The sequence below is a fragment of the Nicotiana tomentosiformis genome, chromosome 7 (genome assembly GCF_000390325.3).
Source record: "Nicotiana tomentosiformis chromosome 7, ASM39032v3, whole genome shotgun sequence".
NCBI classification, from domain to species: domain Eukaryota; kingdom Viridiplantae; phylum Streptophyta; class Magnoliopsida; order Solanales; family Solanaceae; genus Nicotiana; species Nicotiana tomentosiformis.
The window spans coordinates 105096177-105119216 of NC_090818.1; the positions used below are offsets into that span (position 1 = coordinate 105096177).

At 40.0% G+C, this 23040-nt stretch overlaps 1 protein-coding gene across 1 annotated transcript; it reads right to left on the bottom strand.

Annotated features, from left to right (window-relative positions):
- Positions 1-7244: 7244 nt before the first annotated feature.
- On the bottom strand, positions 7245-7787 carry LOC138896135 (uncharacterized). The gene has a single exon (XM_070180916.1). The coding sequence runs from the start codon at positions 7785-7787 to the stop codon at positions 7245-7247; it is 543 nt and encodes a 180-aa protein (XP_070037017.1).
- Between the last annotated feature and the right edge of the window lie 15253 nt (positions 7788-23040).

A 23040-nucleotide genomic window follows, 5' to 3' on the forward strand; every position in this document is an offset into this window, starting at 1 on the left:
CCTTCAACTCTTTCAGTGCCTTACGGTATGGTTGGAAAGATATAGGCTGGGTGCCTGGAGCCAATTCAATACAGAAATCAATATCACTATCTGGCGGCATTCCTGGAAGGTTAGAAGGAAACACATCGGCAAACTCCCAGACTACTGGCACTGAATCATTCGTCGGAGACTCTGCGGTGGTGTCCCAAACATAAGCTAGATAAGCTAAACAACCCTTCTCGACCATATGTTGAGCCTTCAGAAAAGAGATGACCTGACTAGCTGTACTAACCGAGAAACCCTTCCACTCCAATCTCGATAATTCTGGCATGGCAATCAAGGATGGCGTGATATGGGGATAACCATATCATGCCCAGGATGACCTAAAAGTCGATCATATCAAGCAACAAAAGGTCCGCTCTTGTCTCGTAACCACAGAACGTGACCACACAGGACCGGTAGATCCGATCCACAACCACAGAATCACCAACATGAGTGGATACATAAATAGGAATACCTAAGGACTCACGAGGAATATCCAGAAAACGAGCAAATAATACTGGAGCATCCCTACCGCATACAGAAATAATACCTGTGATCACGACATCTGAGGCCAATGCATCTGGTCTGGCCAAAAAGCATAGAATCTGGCTGGAGCGCCGGCGGGCTGGCCTCCGCCTGACTGAATAGTAGCTGAGTGGCCTCCACCTGCCTGGCCTCCACCTATAGGACGACCCCTGCCAGCCTGCCCTCCACCTCTGGGCAGCCGGATAGTCGGATAGCCGGTGCTGCAATCATGGGCTACTGACCCTGTTGCACTGCTTTGCCCCGAAGCCTAGGGAAGAATCTCCTCAAGTGACCGAGATTTCCGCACTCGAAACAACCCCTCGGCACGGAGATCTGCTGCCCTGATATCTGACCCTGATGGCCTGTAGACCCACTAGAAGAAGCCTGAATAGCCGGTGGGCGGTATGAACTCTCCGACATGGCATTAAAATAGGAGCTGGAAGAACCCTGGTGACCTAAGTACCCACTGGAAGAACCATGGATGGCTGGGGGGGGGGTAAGAACTCTCTGGTGTGGCGCTAAAATAGGGGCACACTGGAGCACCTCGAGGAGGTAGTGGTAATGAATATGGGGGCCTGCTAGGCTGACCCCTCCCAAACTAACCTCTGCCCCTAGCCGGGGCACCTCTAAACTCCGCAGAGAAATGGGCCCTCATGTCCTGCTATGTCTGCTCTCTCCCTCATTTGACGATAGCCCTCAATCCTCCGAGCAATCTCCACTACCAGCTGATAAGAAGTCCCCATCTCAACCTCTCGTGCCATATTGGCCATATTAACAGAGCGCAGCCCCGCAACAAACCTCCGTACTCTCTCTGCGTCTGTAGGAAGTATCATAAGTGTATGGCGAGACAACTCAGAAAACCTCGCCTCATAGTCGATCATTGACATCTTGCCTTGCTCCAACTGCTCAAACTGATACCGTAACTCTTCCCTCTCGGAGGGTGGAATATACCTATCCAGGAAAAGCTGTGTGAACTGGCCCTAAGTCATGGGAGGTGAACCCGCTGGTCTGCCAAGAAGAAAATACTGCCACCATCTACGGGACCTGCCCTCCAACTGGAAGGTAGTGAAGTCAACTTCATAAGACTCCAATATCCTCATGTTATGCAGTATGTCTTTGCACCTATCAATGAAATTGTGGGCATCCTCATGACGCTCGCCTTCGAACAAAGGAGGGTGTAGGCTAGTACATCTGTCCAATAACTTCTGAGGATCGCCGTCCACAACCGGTCTAGGTTCTGGTGCCACTGCTGTAATTGGATGGGGCCCATCCGCGGGTAGTGTACCCAGAGTCTGATACACTACAGCTGCATGCCCAGGAGCCTGGGCAATAGGGGTCTGTGTTCCCCCTCCCGCTTGAGATGTGGCTAGGTCTGCTGGAAATAAACCAGCCTGGCTTATAGAATCCATGAACCGCAGCATACGACCCATGACTTCCTGGAAGTCCGGTGCTGTCATGAAATCTACCAGGGCTTTCTCTACTGCGCGCACCTCGCCCTGCTCCTCCATAATGCGATCCTCCACTGGATTCACTGGTAGTTCTACTGGGGCAGCTATGGGATGCCCTCGTCCCCTACCTCTGGCCGGTGCCCTCCCCCGGCCTCTGTCTCGGCCTCTAGCAATGGGGGAGAAGCCCCTCCCGGGTCGGGAACATCCGTCGTATACGTCCTCATCGGCTGTGAGAGAATAGAAGAAGGATATTTAGTATACCATCAACTGCATGATAGGAGGTGAATAATGAGTGGTTTCCTAGTACACTATAGCCTCTCAAAGATAAGTAAGGACGTCTCCACACCGATTCGCAAGACTCTACAAGGCCTTCCATAACTTGTGAGACCTATGTGAACCTAGTGCTCTGATACCATGTTGTCATGACCCAACTACATGTCAGGCCGTGATGGCGTCCAGCACCGTTGCTGGACAAGGCAACAGTGAACAACTTAGTGATTTCCAATTTTTGTTTATTAAAAAATTCCAACATTTAGCTTTACTTACATTTAAAGCATTTGATAAATAACAGCCTTTTAAGGCAAACAAACGGAAACATCTAAAAGCGGTTATAACTATTGAACTATAATCCAAAAATCAAAGTCTACTAATACGTGCCAAGATCTAGTGTCACAAGTGTGTGGGCAACTAGTAGAATATACAAAAGACGACTATCCTACCACCTGAAATAGAATATATAGATAAAATCAAAAGAGAAACTCCGACATGCTGCTGAACGGCTCAGAAGAGGGCAACTCACCATGAAGTCTCGGTCCAAGATCAGGTATGCGCGTCGGGCGGGTAACTAGATGCACCGGCCTCAGATCCTGTATAATTAAGTACAGAAGTATAGTATGAGTACATAAATAATATGTACCCAGTAAGTATCCCGCCTAACCTCGAAGAAGTAGTAACGAGGGGTCGACTTGACACTTACTAGGGCCAACAATAATGTAATTAAAGTGTTATGCTAAGTATGGATATCATGAATAATACTGACAGTTCAATAACGAGAAGAGATAAGTTCTTCTTTCATAATTAAAATTTCAATTTCAGTCATATCATTTAACAACTTACATTTCAAGGCATTTAAGTAGTATAAATCATGGAGAGTTCCAAATAATTAACATGCACAATTATGCCGAGGTCGTGCGACCCGGTCCGATATAATATTAAATTATGCACTGCCGGAGGATCGAACGACACAAACCATAGATGCATCTATTTACTACCGAGGCGCTGTGCCCGATCCAAAAATAGAAATTATTTTTTTAGGAAACACGAATTCTCATTTGCAATCAAGTATTCTAATAAATTCTTTAAATAGGTGAACTTAGCCCTTTTTTCGAATTCTTTTGTCAAATTTTAACATGATTCGAGTAATTGAATTAACAAGTAAGGGCACAAACATTTCTATTAAGGCATGATACGGTCCCTAATCTACCCGGACAATAGCATAATAGTAGCTACGTACAGACTCTCATTACCTCGTACGTACGTAGCCCCTACAAATAGGTACACACATTTATTTAATTCACCTATGGGGTTAATTCCCTCTTACAAAGTTATAAAGGAGACTTAACTCGCCTCAAAGCCTACTTTCCAATTCAAGAATGCGCTCAAACCTCCAAATTTGACGCCAAATGACTCGAAGCTAGTCAAACATGACATAAACTAATCAATTTATGCTCAAAAATTTATAATTCCACCATTTAAGTGATTACCCACCCTAAATTGCAAGATTCCTAAAATTCACCCCCAGGCCCACATGCTTGGATTCCGGAAATTTTCAAAGAAAGTTGTTACCCATAACCTTAGGAACATAAATATATGATTTTTACTAAATTCCATAACATATTTCGTGGTTAAATCTCGTTTTTATCAAAAACCTAGTTCCTCTAAACCCTTGTTTTTCACTAATTTTCACATGTTAATCTACCCATAATCTAAGTATTTAATTCACATTTGGTAGAAATTACTTGCCTCCAAAAGTTAGGTGAAAGCCCCTCTCAAGAAGCTCCAAGAATCGCCCAAGAAGTGAGTGAAATGAGTAAAAATTGGTCTATATTTCGTATTTAATAAATCTCACTGCCTCCAGCTTTTCCGCACTTGCGGTCAAGGGATCGCATCTGCGCCCTCGCTTCTGCGGAAGTTCCTAGGCCGGTTGGGCCGCTTCTGCGGGCGTTTTACCGCTTTTGCGGTCCTGCTTCTACGGAGAAGGGGCCGCTTTTACGGAATTTGGGGCTGCCCTCATTGGCCTCATCTGCGAGGCTTGGCCCGCATATGCGAGCTCGCATCTGCGGCTAACCAACCGCAGGTGCGGTTATGACAGATCTGGTGTACTCATCTGTAGTTCTAAATTCTCAACTTAGTCCGAGCCTCGGCCGATTGGCACTCGGGGCTTCCGGGGCCCCGCCAGAACATACCAACAAGTTTGGAATCACAAAACGGACTCGCTCGAACTCATGGAACGCCCGGAACAACATTAAAACTAAGAATCACACCCTAAAACCAATTGAATCAAACTTAAGAACTTCAAGTTCTTCAATTTACTTTCAATGCGCTGAAACGTACTTATACTACTCTAAATGACATCAAATTTTGGGTGTAAGTCTTAAATGACACTACGGAGCTATTTCCGGTCTCGGAATTTTGTTTGGATCTCGATATCACTAATACCCGCTCCAAACTAAATTTTTAAAAACTTCTAAAACTTTCAAGAGCCAACTTTCACTATTAGGCGCCAAAATGCTCCCAGGTAATCCAAAATCCGATTCGAACATACGCCCAAGTCCTAAATTACCATATGAACCTATTGGAACCGTCAAATACCGATTCAGAGGTCGTTTACTTAAAATATTGACTGAAGTCAAACTTAGAATTTTAAGCCAACCTTAAGGAACCAAGTATTCCGATTTCAACCCAAACTCTTCCAAATCTCGAACCATCCATCCCCACAAGTCATAAATAAGTAAAAGCAAGTACGTGAATTCTTATTTAGGGGAATGGGGTTCTAGCAAGTAAAACGATCGGTCGAGTCTTTACGGTTTGTTAACATTTAACAATATAAGAAGAGCAGCTAGATATAGAATCTACCAATCTAGTAGAAAATCACTTACAAGCAATAAGTGTGTATGGGTTTGGGGTATGGATTATATTTAAAGAGTAGCCCCCATATATCTTAATATCCTGGCTTCTCTGGTCCAAATTTCACCCATCCTAATAGAGAGCTCTAAATTGCTATTCTAGGATAAACTTCAATATTTTGCATAAGGCTAAAGAGATAAAACATTCTTTATTAACTTACTATGAAAAAAATAAAGTCAAAATTTATTAGCTTACCATATCTATAGTACTATTATCATGCAATCACAAGTGAAATACTAAAATATTGCAATGCATCTCTATATAGTAAGACCAGAAATACATAATAAATGAATTTCCTTAATTTTCTTAATTGGTTACCATATTTTAGCTGGTGGACACCTAGAAAAAATACTATAAAAAGGTAGTAGTTGGCTAGATACTATATCAGTAAAGTAAAAAGGTTTTAGAAGAGAAATTTTAATTCCTAAAAATATTTTGCTCATTATTTGTGTTGTGGAAACTTTGTTTTCCATAGCTTTGGCTACATCAGGGACTGCCACATTGTATACGAACTATGCTGGTAAGTGATGACGGCCAATTTTGACCTACTCTTTATAAATTAATTAATTTATACTTAATAATTTACAATCAATATTTTTAAAATATTTTCTAGTAACAAATACTTATTTTTACAAATTAATTAAGTAGTAATTTTTAAAATTAATCACGTAGTATTCACACTATGTAATTACAAATATATTTACTATTTTTAAAATTATTAAATAATTCTTAATATATGCATTACATAGGTTCTATAATTTATTTGATGAATTACTCTATAATTTCTAGTTAATTATGTGAAATTCGAAATTAGTGTTGCAGTTTAGAAAAATAAAGTATTTTATAAATAGTTAATTAAAATAACTAGTAGTATATATAGTGATAATAATTTTTACCACATTTATTGAAAATTGTTAAGTTTATTTAAATTAAATTCAAAAAGGGATTAAAAGACAAAAAAGCTACAATTGCAATTCATAAATCAAAGGCAATGTGGCCATTCCTTAAATTATTTTTGGCCCAATTAGCAAGCCCAATACGAAACATACCCAACCCACAGGCTCACAATTGCGTCCACTGACAGCCTAAGGGGGACATCACAAATGCGACATAGGTTCACAATTGTGAACCTTGTCCCCATCGCAATTGCGACAACGATTATCGCAATTGTGAAACTACCGAAGCCTTCCCTGTCATGTTCGCAATTGCGATGCTGGTGCTTGCAATTGCGATAACTGTAGCACCAACAACCTATCTTCAGTCCAAACCATTCTGTGACATGTCCGACACTCATCCGAGCCCTCGGGGCTCCAAACCAAATTCACACAAGTCTAAAAAATCATATGAACTCGCTCGCGTGATCAAAATACCAAAATAATAGCTAGAGCTACGAATCAGACACCAAAACGCATGAATTTCAAAAGAAAAGTTCAAAAATCTCTAGAAACTCAACCAAGCGTTTGAATCCTATCAAATCAACTTCAAATGACACCAAATTTTGTAGTCAAGTTCTAAATAGCATAACGAACATATTCCAAGTCCCAAAACTAAATTTTGGACCCGATAGTCAAAATTCAACCTAAGGTCAAACTTCTAAACCTCAAATTGCCAACTTTCGGCAAAACAACACAAATCAACTTATGGACCTCCAAATTTGATTCCGGAAATACGCCCAAGTCCAAAATCACGATAAGAAGCTATCAAAGCCATCAAAATACCATTTCGGGGTCATTTTTACAAAAGTCAACCATTGGTTTACATAATCAACCTAGACTTCCAAGCCAAGAACCAAAGGGTCCAAATCAACCCACAACCCTTTCGAAACAAAAATATCCGACCCCGCAAGTCATAAAACCAAAATTACACATATGTAAAGCATCAAAAGGGGAAACGGGGCACAAATATACAAAGTGACCGGTCGGGTCATTACATTCTCCCCATTTTAAACAAACGTTCGTCCTCAAACGTGTATAGGGACATACCTGAAGCGATGAAAAGGTGAGGATAATGACTCTGCATGTCGTGCTCGGTATCCCAGGTCTCCTCCTCAACCGGATAACCCCTTCATTGAACCTTCACTAAAGCACTGTTCTTTGATCTCAACTTCCGAACTTGTCTGTCCAAGATAGCCACCGACTCCTCAACAAAATTCAAATTCTTGTTTAATTGGACTGAGCTGAAATCTAAAACATAAGACAGATAACCATAATACTTTTGGAGCATAGAAACATGGAACAACGGGTGAACTGCCGATAATCGGGGTGGCAATGCATGCTTGTAGGTCACCTCACCAACTCTCTCAAGGATCTTAAAAGGACATATATACCTAAGGCTCAAGTTGCCCTTCTCCCCGAACCTCATCACATCCTTCATGGGTGAAACCCGGAGCAAAACTCTTTTTACGACCATGAATGCTACATCATGAACCTTCTGATCGGCATAACTCTTCTGCCTAGACTGTGATATACGAAGCCGATCCTTAATCAACTTGACTTTATCCAAGGAATCTTGAACCAAATCTCTGCCCAATAACCTGGCCTCACCCGGCATAAACCAACCAACTAGAGAATGGAACCGTCTCCCATATAGGGCCTCATAAGGAGCCATATGAATACTCGATTGGTAGCTGTTATTGTAGGCAAACTCTACAAGCGGCAAGATTTGATCGCAAGAACCCCCTGAAATCCATAACGCAGGTACGTAGCATATCCTCTAATATTTGAATGATGCGCTCGGACTGTCCGTCCGTATGGAGGTGAAATATTGTACTCAACTCAACCCGTGTGCCCAACTCACGCTACACAGCTCTCCAAAAATGCTATGTGAACTATGTGCCTCGATTGGAGATAATGGACACCTGCACACCGTGGGGAAAAACAACCTCACAGATATAGAACTGAGCCAACTACCTGAAGAATAGGTAGTTGACGAGCGCAAAACACTCACTTAAATTTTACTCGCTAATCAAATATAGTATAGTATAATATCATATCCACATGGATTAGATTTAAACAATATTCTCATAAGTTTTAGCTTGGTTGCTATCCAAGATGATAAGTGGTTGAAATTTATAAGATGTCTAACTAAAATTAACTAAGAATCTAAAACTATGGACTAATGACAATCGAAACAAGGAATAAGCAAAGAATGTTATCAATGGGAGAAGATAGGATTTTGATAATATAAGTGCAAGATAATTGTTCTGGATCTAACTCTAGATAATTCACTTCTAATATTCATGAGAGTCTCTCAAATTCACTCAATTATTAGTTTAAACGTTCAGCCAAAACTCCTCTCTTGATTAAGTTTTAATCTCACAAGATGAACCAAATTAAGCACGTGAAGATATGAAAGAATGCATAATGGATTGGCCTTTAGGAAAACCTCTTTCGATTATTCTCCTAACTAGGTTTAATCAATGATTCAAATAGCCTCTTTCGATTAGTAAGAAGAATTAATGAACTCAACCAACAATATGATGCAAAAATATCACAAGTTATGCCTCTCTCGATTACATGAATGAGTGAATATAGATGCAACAGTTAAATCAACCAAAACGCTTCAATACATAAAACTAGAGTTATATTCTACAAACAATCATCAATACACCAAATCCATCAAACCCTAAATGGAACTACTCCATAGATATGGAGCAATTCATCACAAATAAAATTAGAGTATAGGAAAACATAAATTCAATCCAAACTCGGGTCTTGAGTGAGGAAGGAATGATGAAATCCTTGTGCTTGTGTTCTTCCAACTCCTCCTTAGCCTCCTTAAGTCCAAATTATGTCAAAAAGTCCAGAAAATAATGCTTTTCCATATATTTATATCAAGTAGGGTCCGGCCCAGATGAAACCACCTTCTCCTTGCCGAAATAGGACATTGGCTATGAAAAATTACACATGCATGCCGCATGGGGCGACGCACCGCTGTAATGACCCACCGATTATTTTGAGCATTTGCACTTTATTCGGTAGTTTATGAGCGTGAGTAGCTCCGTATGATGTATTTCGACTTGTGTAAATCGTCGGTTTTGATTTTTAGGTTATTCGGAATCGAATTGGAAGAAAGAATTTCATTATTGAGAACTCAAGTTGGAAAAGTTGATCGGATGTTGACTTATATGTACACGACCTCGGATTTGAATTCTGACAATTCCAATAGTTCCGTTGGGTTATTTTAGACTTAGGAGTGCGTCCGAATTGTGATTAGGAGGTCCGTGGTTGATTTTGGCTTAAAATGGAGAAAGTTGAATTTTTGGGAAGTTTGACCGGAGGTTGACTTTTTGATAATGGGGTCAAAACCCGTAATGTGAATTGTGACGTGTGTGCAAAATTTGAAGTCAATCGGACGTAATTTGATAGGTTTCGACATCGGTTGTGGAAGTTTAAGTTTCAAAGTTCATTGATTTTGAATTTAGGTGTGATTCATCGTTTCGATGTTGTTAGGTGTGATTTGAGGCCCCGGGTAAGTTTGTATTATGTTATAGGACTTGATGGTATATTTGGTTGAGATGGGGTTCAGATCATTTTCATTTCATGTTGCATTGCTGGAGATTTCTGATTCTGGTGTTTCCGCATCTGCGGAAGAATGGGCGCAGATGCGAGTCCGCGGATGCGGACAATTGGCCGCAGAAGCATAGCAGGCTTGGATGGAGGTCATCACAGATGCGGAGGAGGATTCGCACCTACGAGTGCGCAGAAGCAGAAATTGTTTCGCAGGTGCGAGGGGCCAGCTGGTTAGTTGTGGTCACATAAGCGAAACAGTTACCGCAGATACGGTGGTCACAGATGAGACTATTTGTCAGCAAATGCGAAAAGTGCCGGGCAAAAGCTATAAAAATCGAGGTTTTTGGTTCTTTTATCATATTTTGAGAGGTGGGACTCGGATTGGGGCGATATTTGGAGCAAATTTCATCACAAGGATTGGGGTAAGTATTCTACACTTGGTTTTGATCTTATTCCACGAATCTATCTTCATTTGTGGCAATTGGTTGATGAATTTTAAAGGGAAATTGGGGGGTTTGGCCTAAAGTTTCCTAATATGCATTTTTGAGTTTTGAACATCGAATTGGAGTGGGATTTGAGTGAAACTAGTATGGTTGGACTCGCAATTGAATGGGTTGTTGTATTTTGTAAATTCTTTCGGGTTCCGAGGTGCAGGCCGGATTGGGCTTTTGGCCGATTTTGGGCCTTTGATTCAAGATTTGATCTTTTTCGATCAGGATTGGTTCCTTTAGCATTTTTTGATGCATTTGAGTTGTTTTTGGTTAGTTTTGATCTGTTCGGAGGCCGGAACGCGCATGATGGCATCTTTGGAGCATCGCTTGTCTTGCTCGGCATTGATATTGGCTTGTTCAAGGTATGTAACTCTTCTAATCTTAGTGCTGAGGGTATGAAACCCCGAAATACGTGTTATATGATTGGTATTGAGGTGGCACACATGCTAGGTGACAGGCGTGTGGGCGTGCACCATGTGAATTGGGACTCTATTGTTCCCATGGCACTGTATAGTTGCCCTACTTTGTTGATATCCATGTTTTCACCATGCGATAAAGTAGTTAAGTTGTCAATCATGCTAGATATCATGTTTAGGCATTATGCCGATATTGTTTGGACCCATAGTGGTCGTTTCTTACTGTCATCTCATTGATTTCATTGATATTTTGTACTCAGTCATATTCATGCATTCATATCTTATCTCAGTTTCAGTTATTTATTGATACATCATATCCATGTTGTCGGGCTAGTTTCATGACATTGTGAGCCCGTGAGTGAGACTAGAGAGATTGATGACTGAGTGAGGCCGGGGGCCTGTTTGTGAGGATGATGTCACTATAGCACGTGAGTTGTGTGTGCAACACGTGAGTTGTCCGTGCGATTCCAGATGTTGATATTATAGCACGTGGGTTGTCCGTGCGACACGTGAGTTATCCACGCATTTCCAGATATTGATATTATGGCACGTGAGTTATCCATGCAGCACGTGAGTTTTTCGTGCGGATTATAGTGCTTGGGCTGAAGGGAGCCCCTCCGGAGTCTGCACACCCTCAGTGAGTGCAGTCGACTATAAATATGGATCGGGCTGCACGCCGCAGCGGGTATGGTACATCGTTGAGTGATCGAGTATGCTGAGCATAGTGAGAGAGAATGCAAGACAGTGAGATTGAGTACTCTAAGTGTGTGAGTACATGAGCTCATCATCGAGATGCATTGCATTTGATATGCGTACTTGAGATACATGCATAGAGGTGCATTTCCTTCTGCTACCCAGTTTTGGGGACATTTGTGATTTTACCTGTATCTTGACATGTAGGCATAGAGAAGTACTTTTCTCATGCTATCTGAAAATGAAACATCTTGCTATTTGTTGAAAGGAGTTTTGGGAAAAATCACAGTTTTCAAAGTTACTCGTACTTTGACTCTTTCGGTAAAAGATTTGGATTTTCACTAAGATACTTGAAAAGAAATGCCTATTTTTCTGAAACTGTAAACGGACTGAGCCTTTTATTTCTGAGATACTCTTTTGTTACGTGTACTATGCTGTAATGAACTGCTGTGGAATATTGGTGTTTGACCCGACCTTTCTGTTAGCTCGTCACTATATTCAACCTAAGGTTAGGTTTTTTACTTATTGAGTACATGGGGTCGTTGTACTCATACTACACTTCTGCGCCTTGCATGCAGATGTTGGCTGCTGATGTTGCTGTGTTCGATGTGAGATGGATTTGAAGATGTACCTGCATCTCGATTGTAGTTGCCTCTTGTTCGTGGTAGCCTTAGATCTATAAAACTCTGTTTATGTACTTTTCAAACAGATGATATATTTATTTTATTTCCACTTTGTAAACTCTATTCTTAGAAGCTCATCATTTGTACTACCAGCTCTTAGGGAATGTATTAGATTCAGATATTTCTTTACTTAATTGCTTTATTAATTGTTATTGGAGTTGGTTAGTAGTTAATTGGCTTACCTAGCGGGTTGGGTTAAGTGCGATCATGACTAGTCAGATTTTGGGTCGTGACACACGCGCTACGGTTGTGGAATTTTCTCAGAGTTAGGATTTTGCTTGATTTTTGACGTCCAGACTTGGTCCTCGACCCCCGAACACAATCCCGGCTTAATCCTTTGGGCTTTTGCTCAGACTTCAAAGCTCCAAATAGCTCAAATTAGCTCCACAACAACTACATAGTTCGGAACCACTACTACAAGACATAAAACACACAATAAGTGCAAACACTACTAATTAAATCTCAAACACAAATAAAGTGCAGTGAATTAGAGTGCATTAAGCGACTAAAACACGTAATTATAGCCTACCATCAACATACCACACTTAAACCATTGCTCGTCCTCGAGCAATCAAACTATACTTTATATAGACACGACCTTTTTCAACAACTTTGATAACTCATCATACCAAGAATATTTAAAACAGATTAAGCACAATACCGTAACATCCTCACCTTAAGATTTAACTCAAAAGCACCATGCATATTTCACATCCCGCTCACTTACTCTAACACAGAGGTCAACAACATTACCTTTCCTTCATGAATCAAGTGCCCTCACACAACATTAGAGAGTAGTTCCACACACAATAAAATTTAAATACAATCAGAAACTCAATATAGAAAGAATTCACTCACTCTCAGAAGTAACATTCACATGCCACAAAAGACGTACCATAGGCTTGCCCGTAGTGTACTACTCTACTAATTGAACTCATTCAGCCAAGGATCAAGTAGGACTTTAGTTGGTTGTAATGTAGGCTGCGGGATAGGTAGGATACATTTAGATATAAGAGTGACTACACCTCCCTAAGCACTTTAATACATACAATTAACCATTCAAAACCCCACAATTATTTCAAACCAAAACACCACCTTCACATCAATATACATTAACTCCCTACTTCTTTAGTCACAAATACATCAAAAGTCACTACTATCAAGGAATATCTTTCACAATCATACACTTATTTTTTTTCTCTTTCTTTTTCAATTCAAGTGGCTCTTTCTTTTTCAAAACAATGCACCTTTCTCCTTAGTTCAATAGTTCCACTCAAAAGCTAAACCCAACCACCCCACACTTCAACTTTTACAAAATTCATAATAATTTCAAGTGCTCATGAGAGGTACAAGGTTTAAATAGATGGTCAATTTAAACAATTGGGTACAGATTGTAATGTGGTTGCCAAAGAAATATGATTACAAGCTCAAAGAGGTTAACTACAATACATAACAATTAGGTGGGTAAAAGCATATATCTGGCTCAACAAAGAAATGCCTATATCACTTCCAAGACTGAATAAAACTACTATTTTGCTTTACAAACACACGGGGCAAGTTCTAGACATCAAATGCAATGCACAGAATAACACAAAACCTCACACACACGACACAAAACTCACTCAGGATCAGACTATCAAGACACTCCAGACAAAGAAGTTAAGAAAAGTTAAGATCATACAATTTAAGGTAATTATACAAGCGTCAAAAACTGAGCCTAAGCGTCACAACTAAAGTAATCACTATTCTCAAGGTATAATAAAGTCAATAGATATTGCATTGACTTTAATTCAAATCATAGCACAAGGTTTCCTACTCCTAACAAAAAATATAAAAACTAACTACACCCGGTGCAAACAAAACCCTTGGAAAAGATGTGCGGCACAAAGAAAAACTAAGGGGGAATTATCACACTTTCGACAAATGAAAATCTTTTTGTCTTTTTTACTTTCTACTTTAATCCCTCAAGAAACCTGTCGATGATATCCATCGTCGGAAAAATAATTTAAAATTTTTATGATTTTTTCTATCTCCAGCTAGTACAACTAACACAAAATAAAACTAATATACATACATACAAACAAATATCCTCTACCCCACACTTTAAGTTATTGCATGTCCCCATGACACATAATTAAAAAGCATAAGTGCAACGACCCGACCGGTCATTTTTAGAGTTATAGCCCCGATCCCCTATTAACTGCCTCTCCCATATCTAATTCTGCAATTGTGACTTACCAGGAGGTTTCGTTTTGGTTTTTGGAGTGATTTGGGACACTTAGTCCCTAAACGAAAGCTTAAGTCTTAGGATTTTTGACCGTAGTCAGAACTGTGTGAAGACGACTCCGGAATGGAGTTTCATCAGTTTCGTTAGCTCCGTTGGGTGATTTTTGACTTAGGAGCGTGTCCAGATTATGTTTTGGATGTCCGTAGCTTATTTAGGCTTGAAATGGCGAAAAGTCAAATTTTTGGAGATTTGGATCGGTAGTGGAAATTTTGATATCGGGGTCGGCTTCAGATTCCGAAAGTTGGAGTAGGTCCTTAGTCTTGAATATGACTTGTGTGCAAAATATGAGGTCATTCGGATGAGATTTGATATATTTCGATGTCGTTTGTAGAATTTAGAAATTTCAAAGTTCATTAGGCTTGAATCCGTGCATAATCTGTGTTTTTGATGTTGTTCGGCGTGATTTGAAGGCTTGACTAAGTTCGTACCAACGGGTCAGATTTCGGATGCTCAACGGGTCATTTTTGGACTTAGGGAGTTGGCAGATTTTCTAGTGTTATTGCAGACATTTTTCTTCATCGCGTTCGCGAGGGAGATCTCGCGATCGCGTAGGTCATCTAAGAGGTCAGCTAAAATTGCTCTTCGTGTTCGCAAAGATGATGATGCAATCACATAAGGTTATTAGGCAGTGCACCGCGAATGCATGGGCTAGGCCCCGTTCGCGAAGAAGAAGTGAGGCAATAGTGGAGTTTGCGTGTTACTCTTCGTGGTCGCGTGAGCACAATTGCGATCACGTAGGTGTGAGCAGCTAGTGCATTGCGTTGGTGTGAGGTGTTACGCGTTCACGTAGAGTAAATTTCTGACAGAGCAAAGTTGTTCTTCGCGATCGCAAGGCATTTTTTGCAATCGCGATTAAGGAACCACCGGGCAGAATTTAAAGTTCAAAAACGAGGGTTTAAGTTCATATAATAAAATTTGATTGAGAGCTCGGTAGAAGGCAAAATTTGGATAGATTTTCGGAGGACGTTATTGGGTAATGATTTCTAACTCCTTTAAGATTAAATCCCGCTAATCGATGCTTGATTTCATCATTTAATTTTGGATTTGGGGGTGGAAATAGGGGAAACAATTGAGAAAAGTTCTTAGGTCGAATTTTGGGATTTTGATCGAGATTTTGGTATCGGATTTAAGTGAATTTGGTTTGGTTAGACTCATGAGTGAATGGGTGTTCGTAATTTGTGACTTTTATCCGATTCCGAGATGTGGGCCCGGGGAGGCTTTTTTGGCGTTTTTCTATTTTCTTGCCTTAGCTTTGATTTCATTAGCTAGATTAGTTACTTGTAGCTATATTTACGTTATGTAATTTATTTGATTATATTTGGGCCACTCGGAGTTAGATACTCGTGGCAAGAGCGTGATTTCAGATTTGATTTGAGCTTGGTTCGAGGTAAGTGGCTTGCCTAACCTTGTGTGGGTGAACTTCCCTTAGGATTTGGTACTGTTTTTGTTATATAAGCGTCGTGTACGTGAGGTGACGAGTTTGTACACGGGCTACTATTGCAAAAATCCATTTTCAATAAGTAAAATACTTGTTTCTCCTTTAATTGATCTACACTAGCATATGTAATTATCCTGTATAGTTTAGAACAATATGTCTACGCGTCTTAACTGCTTATGTGAACTCTGTGCATCATGCTTAGTGAATTTACTGCTTCTTCCTTAACTTGTAGTTAGTCTAAATCATAGAATTTTGTGATGTAGTCGTATTTCTATTGTTTGCGCTGCATATGTACTTTAGGACTACGGAACGGTATTCCGTAGATCCCCCTATTCAACATATTTACTTTGGGACTACAGAACGGTATTCCGGTAAATCCCCCTGGTCTGCATATTTACTTTGGGACTACGGAACGGTATTCTGGTAGATCCCCATGTTCTGCATATTTATTTTGGGACTACGGAACGGTATTCCGGTAGATCTCCCTATTTTGCATATTTACTTTGGGACTACAGAATGGTATTCCGGTAGATTCCCCCCGCACATTTACGTTTGGGACTACGGGACGGTATCGTGGGAGATCCCATGTTTTATCTTTGTGTGCTGAGCTGTTGACTTTCTATGATTTTATTGTTGTTAAATTTATTTATTTTTACTGCAATATTTCATTCTTTCTTAGGTTATTTTATATATACCAGTAGGGCCCTGACCTGATATCATCACTACTCGACCGAGGTTAGGCTTGGCACTTATTGGGTACCGTTGTGGTGTACTCACGCCCTTTCCTGCACATGTTTTTCGTGTGCAGATCATGATTCATCTTACCAGCCTCATCACTAGTTGCAGTCGCTGCTGCCTATTGGAGACTTCAAGGTACATCTGCTCGCGCCCGCAGATCCTCAGAGTCCCCCTCTATCCCCCTATGCTCATTTATCCTTCTTTCTATAGAAATGATGTATAAAACGGTTAAGACTTCTTAGTAGCTTGTGACTTACGGTATTCCGGGTTTTGGAAATTGTTTTGTATATTTTCAGAGGTGATAATTTTATATGCCGATTGGTATTCTGTTGCTTATTTGATATTTGTTACTGTTAGTAGTTAACTTTCATGCTTTAGTTTCATTTCCGCAAAAGTGTTAGGCTTACCTAGTCGTAGAGACTAGGTGCTGTCACGACGGTTCATGGAGGGAGAAAATTGGGTCGTGACAATAAGGTAGAGGAAACTTCCCTGAACATGTAGTCAGGGTTTGAGTCGAAGACGAGCTCCATTCCTCGCGCCCGAACTAATGCACACATCTATGCAAACATCTTCTTCTCAGCCTTTTTGGGGTATACCCCATACTTATCTTTCTTGCTCACTGCGGCCTTCTCTTTCGAGCCCTTCACTTTCCACTCGACACTGGCAGCTGGTTTGTTCTTTTGTGCCCCCTTTCCTACAGTCATCTCAAAAGTCACAGTCTCCTCACCCACTCTAAGCATGAGTTTTCTCTCATGTATATCCAATATTGCTCTACCCATTGTTAAGAATGGTCTTCCTAGGATAAGGGAGACCTCCTTGTTTTCCTCCATATTCACCACTATAAAATCCACAGGAAATACAAACTTATCCACCCTAACTAACACATCTTCCACTATCCCCTCGGGTATTAAAGTCGTTTGGTCTGCCAACTGCAAAGATATGGGTGCAGACCTTATCTTTCCAATATCCTTATCTAGTTTCTTGTAGATAGATAGAGGTATTAAATTAATTGAAGCACCAGAATCACATTAAGATTTATCAAAATTAATAGTTCCCAAAGAGCGATGTATAGTAAAACTCCTCGAATCTCCACACTTTTGTGGGATTTTATTTTGTAATATCGCACTGCAATGCTCTGTGAGCTTGACCACTGAAGTCTCCTCTATCTTCCTCTTCTTTGTAAGGATCTCTTTCAAAAATTTGGCACAAGCAGGTATCTGTGAGGGCACTTCTGTGACTGGTAAGTTCATATGAACCTGTTTCAGCACATCCAGAAATCTTTCAAATTGCTTGTCCAACTTTTCTCTATATAGCATTTGGGGAAAGGTAAAGTAGGCATATGCTCGCTCTCATCATGTTCCTCCCTTCTCGAAGTTTCTCCCTTCTTTTTCTCAGCTTTCATCTGGCCCTTCTTCTTTTTATCAACATCATTCTTCAGCTGCTCCCCAATTTCTTTTTCACGTTTCACATCATTTTGGATCGGGGAGATATTTCAACACTTGCCCAATTCACAAGGTTACAACATTCACTGTTTCTTTAGGATTTCTCTCAGTATCAGCGGGGAGAGTTCCTGGAGCCCTCTCAGATAATACTGTTGCAAGTTGCCCAATCTGTCTATGTTGATACCCTATTTTGCCCTCATATTTTATAAATGTCATGTACACTTTAAAAATATTATTTCTTGCATTATTACCTAATTTGCAGGATTCATATAGGAATTTTCTATAATTGTTTTAAAGCTTCAAATTGATTTTCTCGCATTCAATTATTTAAATATTTATTAAATATCCCTTCAAATTATTTTGGGATGATTTCATCATCAAAATTTATTATTTATACCCACATTCATGTTTTAAAACATTTTACGTCATTTCTTATAATTACATTTTTTGCATTTTTGAGCTATTTAAGAGGCCGCGAGTATGCTACTCATTGGAGATAAGAGGCCGCAAAGGTAAGGCTAACACTCGAAGAAAAACAAGTGAACAAGTTCTTTATTAGGGCTCAGGATCCGCAGTATTATGAAAAATTGATGGTCATTGAGAATCACAAGTTCTCAGACATCATCAAGTTGGGAGAGAGAATAGAAGAAGGAATCAAGAGCGGGATGATGACTAATTTTGAGGCGCTGCAAGCCACAAATAAAGCCATGCAATCATTGGGTATTTCAAAGAAGAAAGAAGTAGGTGTTTTGATGGTAGCCTAGGGCCCTAAGTCTCCCCTCACATACCAAACACTTCCACCCACATATCAATCCTCACCCCCAAAATACCAATACCCTACCACCACCTACCATACCTATAACACTCAACCTGTATATTACCTTTCACCTCCGCCCGCCCGCCAAAACTACCCAAAGCCACGTCCAAATTTCGACCGTAGAGCTCTTAGACAATACACCCCAATTGTTGAACCCATAGCATAAATTTATGAGAGACTGAAGGTCGCTAGTTATGTCACCCATATTCCTGCTGTTGTTGTGGAAACGCCTTCCCAATGTATCAACCCCAACAAAACATCTGCTTATCATTCAGGCATGAAGGGTCATACCATTGAGGAATGTCGCACGTTGAAAGACAAGATTAAGACGCTGATCGAGACTAAGGTTATACACCAAAGGAAGCTGCACCGAATGTCCTCAATAACCCTCTCCCGGATCACAGTAGTGAGAGAGTGAATATGATAGAAACTGATGAGGAATGGGATCATGAAGGGTCCATCAGACTCATTTGAGAGGGGGCACTCCTAAAACATCTTCGGTCACACTCACACCAGTTGTGGTACAAACCCAAGCATCATTTGAAGTTAAGGTAGCTACACCCTTCATTGTAATGGTAGCTCCCACACCATCGTATAAGTCTGATGCCATCCTATGGGATTACAAGGAGAAAGGGAAAAGCCAAAATGGAAGAAACAGGTGCCGTGCAAGGTATTACTAGAACTGGAAGAGTTTACACACCTGATAATCTGGGAGGAACAAGCAAAGAAGATGCACCTAAACCGCTTGTTGTCGAGACTGGCGCTGACGACCTTTGGAGGAAGATACAAGTAAGGGAATACTCCATTGTTAACCACTTGAACAAGAACCCCGCTCAAATATTTATCTTATCATTGTTGCAAAACTCAGACGCACACGAGAATGCCTGATGAAAGTGTTGGGTGAAGCTTATGTACCCTCCGACATTACTAGGGGAGATATGGCTAACATGGTCGGACGGGTACTAGAGAGTCACAAAATTACTTTCCACGAAGATGAGTTACCGCCAGAAGGGTCGAGTCCTAATACGGCGCTGCACATCTGATGTGCCGTGGAAATGCGACACTTTTGATACTAATTATATAGACTTTAGCTCATCTTTTAAAGCATTATAAGTCATTTCTTATGTAGTTTTGGTGTTTTGTAGGAAACCAGACTTGATGATCTAAGAACATAAAAGAGATGACAAAAATCCATGGAAGGGCATAAATGGGGCAGGTCTGCGACAACAGAAATGATGTGCAGGCAGCAGACCCATCGCAGAATGAAGCAGAACATCCTATCTTCTGAGAGTCAATTATGCGATCCATTGTGCGGTCGCATAAATCTTATGCGAAACCGCATAGTTATCACATAAATTCAAGAGGAGTTCCAGTGAAGATGACTTTGAGGTACGTTATGCGGTCACGAAACCAATATGCGGACCGCATAACCATAATGTGATGGAAAACTGGAAAACTTTGTGATCAATTCTGCGGTGATAAATGAAGATGTGCGGATCGCGAAAGTATTTTGTGACCCATTCTGCAGTCGCAGACATGATCTTCAGGGTAATTTTTATCACTTTTTGACCATGACTTTTAGACCAATATAAAGAGAATGATTAGGGTTTTTGTGGACCATCTTGTCTGAAAATGAGGCTATACTTAGAGCATTGAATACACCATTATTTTGGAAGATTTTGAGAGAGAATCCAAGACTTTATTCTCTTTGTAAGCTTTATGACTTCTTTTATTACTTTGTTCTCTTAACAATATTGCTTTCTAGATAATTCACAATTACAAACTCTTTTTAACCTAACGGAGTAGAACTACGGCTTAAGTCAAGTTTCACATTATTCAAGTAATCTTTTCACACCTATTCCCTATGGGATTTTACCCCAACATAGTTGGGCTATTATATTTGACATCGACCGCCTTACACCATTTATATAGGTGTAATTTGAGCATATCAAATTTTGGCGCCATTGCCTGGGAATACGCTTTTGAAATTACTAACTAGTGCGTGCTTTACATTACGTCTTCTTCTATTCCATCATAATTTGCTTGATTTGCTTGGTGTCATTAGGTAATCATTGGCGAGACAGAAGAAGAGAATATGTTTGCAGATATAGATGAGTATATTGAGGATATAAATGCCATTGTCCCTCCAAGAGTTGATGTCTGCCACCTTCAAATGGAACATAGTCTAATCCTAATGCTAAAGGAAGAGGGGTTCTTCCGAAATTCCACCGATGATGATCCGACACAGCATCTCAGAAATTTGTTGGGTGTGTGTGCAATGCACAAGCAGAATCATGTCTCAAATGATACCCTAAGTTTGAGGGTGTTCAAGCACTCTCTAACATGAGAGGCAGGACAGTGGATCCAAAATCTACCACCTAATTCCATCCATACTTGGCCTGAACTTGTCCAAGCTTTCCTAGCAAAATGGCTTCCGCAAAGCAAGAAGTCTGAGCTCCAGGATAAAAGTTTCTTCTTCAAGCAATTATCGGGGGAACATCTACATGAAGCATGTGATAGATTCAAGCTATTTTTAGTAAGATTGCCGAATCATGGCTTTTCGGATAATATTTTGTTGGAGAAGTTTTACATGGGCTTGGATCCTATGAATCAATCCATAGCCAAAAATGCAGAGGATGGATCCTTTATGGATAAAACATTTGCACGGGTCACACAAATCCTTAACAAGATGGCAAAACATAACCAAGCTTGGCACTCGGAAGACACCATGAGTAGAATTGTATATGGTACTCCTTCCTTGACCAACATGATTAAGGAGAACCAAGAACGAGATCAAGTAATTTCCATGCTTGCCACCAATGTCAACGCGTTGACGAAAATGTTTATTGAAAGCCAAACCAAAAAGGTGAAAGTTGTAGAAGATGTGCAACCCATGCCAAATGAGGAATACGAAGAAGCAAATTATGTCAACAATCCCCAAGGAGGATATCAAATACAACCCTACCAAGGTTCAGGACAACAACACCAATGGATGTCTAACCCGCAAGGGAAAGGCAACCAATAGTGGCAAAACAACCAAGGTAGTTAAAATCAAGGAAAATGGAGTAACAACAAAAATAACTTTTCAAATCGGAGCTCAAACCCCTATGTTCCACCAAAGGGGCAATATTTTAACTCTCCACATTGGAATGAGCTCAAATCAACAAAGAGGTTAAAATCAAGAGAGATCCGACACTTCAATGAGTAGGCATATGCTCGCTCTCATCATGTTCCTCCCTTCTAAAAGTTTCTCCCTTCTTTTTCTCAGCTTTCATCTGGCCCTTCTTCTTTTTCTCAACATCATTCTTCAGCTGCTCCCCACTTTCTTTTTCAAGTTTCACATCATTTTGGATCGGGGTGGGATCTTTCAACACTTGCCCAATTCTCAAGGTTACAACATTCACTGTTTCTTTAGGATTTCTCTCAGTATCAGCGGGGAGAGTTCCTGGAGCCCTCTCAGATAATACTGTTGCAAGTTGCCCAACCTGTCTATGTTGATACCTAATTTTTCCCTCATGTTTTTATAAATGTCATGTATACTTTTAAAATATTATTTCTAGCATTATTACCTAATATACAGGATTCATATAGGAATTTTCTATAATTTTTCTATAATTGTTTTAAAACTTAAAATTAATTTTCTCGCAGTTAATTATTGAAATATTTATTAAATATACCTTCAAATTATTTTGGGATGATTTCATCATCAAAATTTATTATTTATACCCACATTCATGTTTTATAACATTTTACGTCATTTCTTATAATTACATTTTTTGCATTTTTGAGCTATTTACACATTTGTTTTGTAAAATAACCTATACTTTATAATTAATTGTATTTTGTCATTTTATTCAAGGTCAAAATAACTTTTTATATTTTTATAACTTTCATCTATTATTTTAACATATTAAGTTGCATAAATAATATTTGTTATATTTTATTAACTATCTTATTAAATTATTTGTCCTTAATTTCTTGTATTTAGAATATAGCCAGAGTTATGCCAATTTTCGGACCATATTAATGGCCCAAACACCCCAAATCCCTGGCCCAATTCACAGAGCCCAAGCCAAACGACCCTCTAATTTGACCCGGTCGGGGACCCGTTCATTTAACCCGCCCTGTTTCCAATTCGATCTTGGTGATCTTAAATGATCAATGGCCCATAATAAATCCTCCCATTCTCCTTATATCCCCATGACCAAAACCTAGAGACTACTTATCTCTCCACAGTCGCCCTCACATTCTCTCTTCTCTCTTAGAAGCCAAACCCTAGTCGACCTAAAAGATCCCTATTGCCCTTCCTCATACGCGTTCCTATGCGGATTCTGCTTACCTTTT

Excerpts from the sequence above, each read along its gene's own strand:
- LOC138896135 (XM_070180916.1), bottom strand. The coding sequence starts at position 7,787 with ATGGCTCCTTATGAGGCCCTATATGGGAGACGGTTCCATTCTCTAGTT.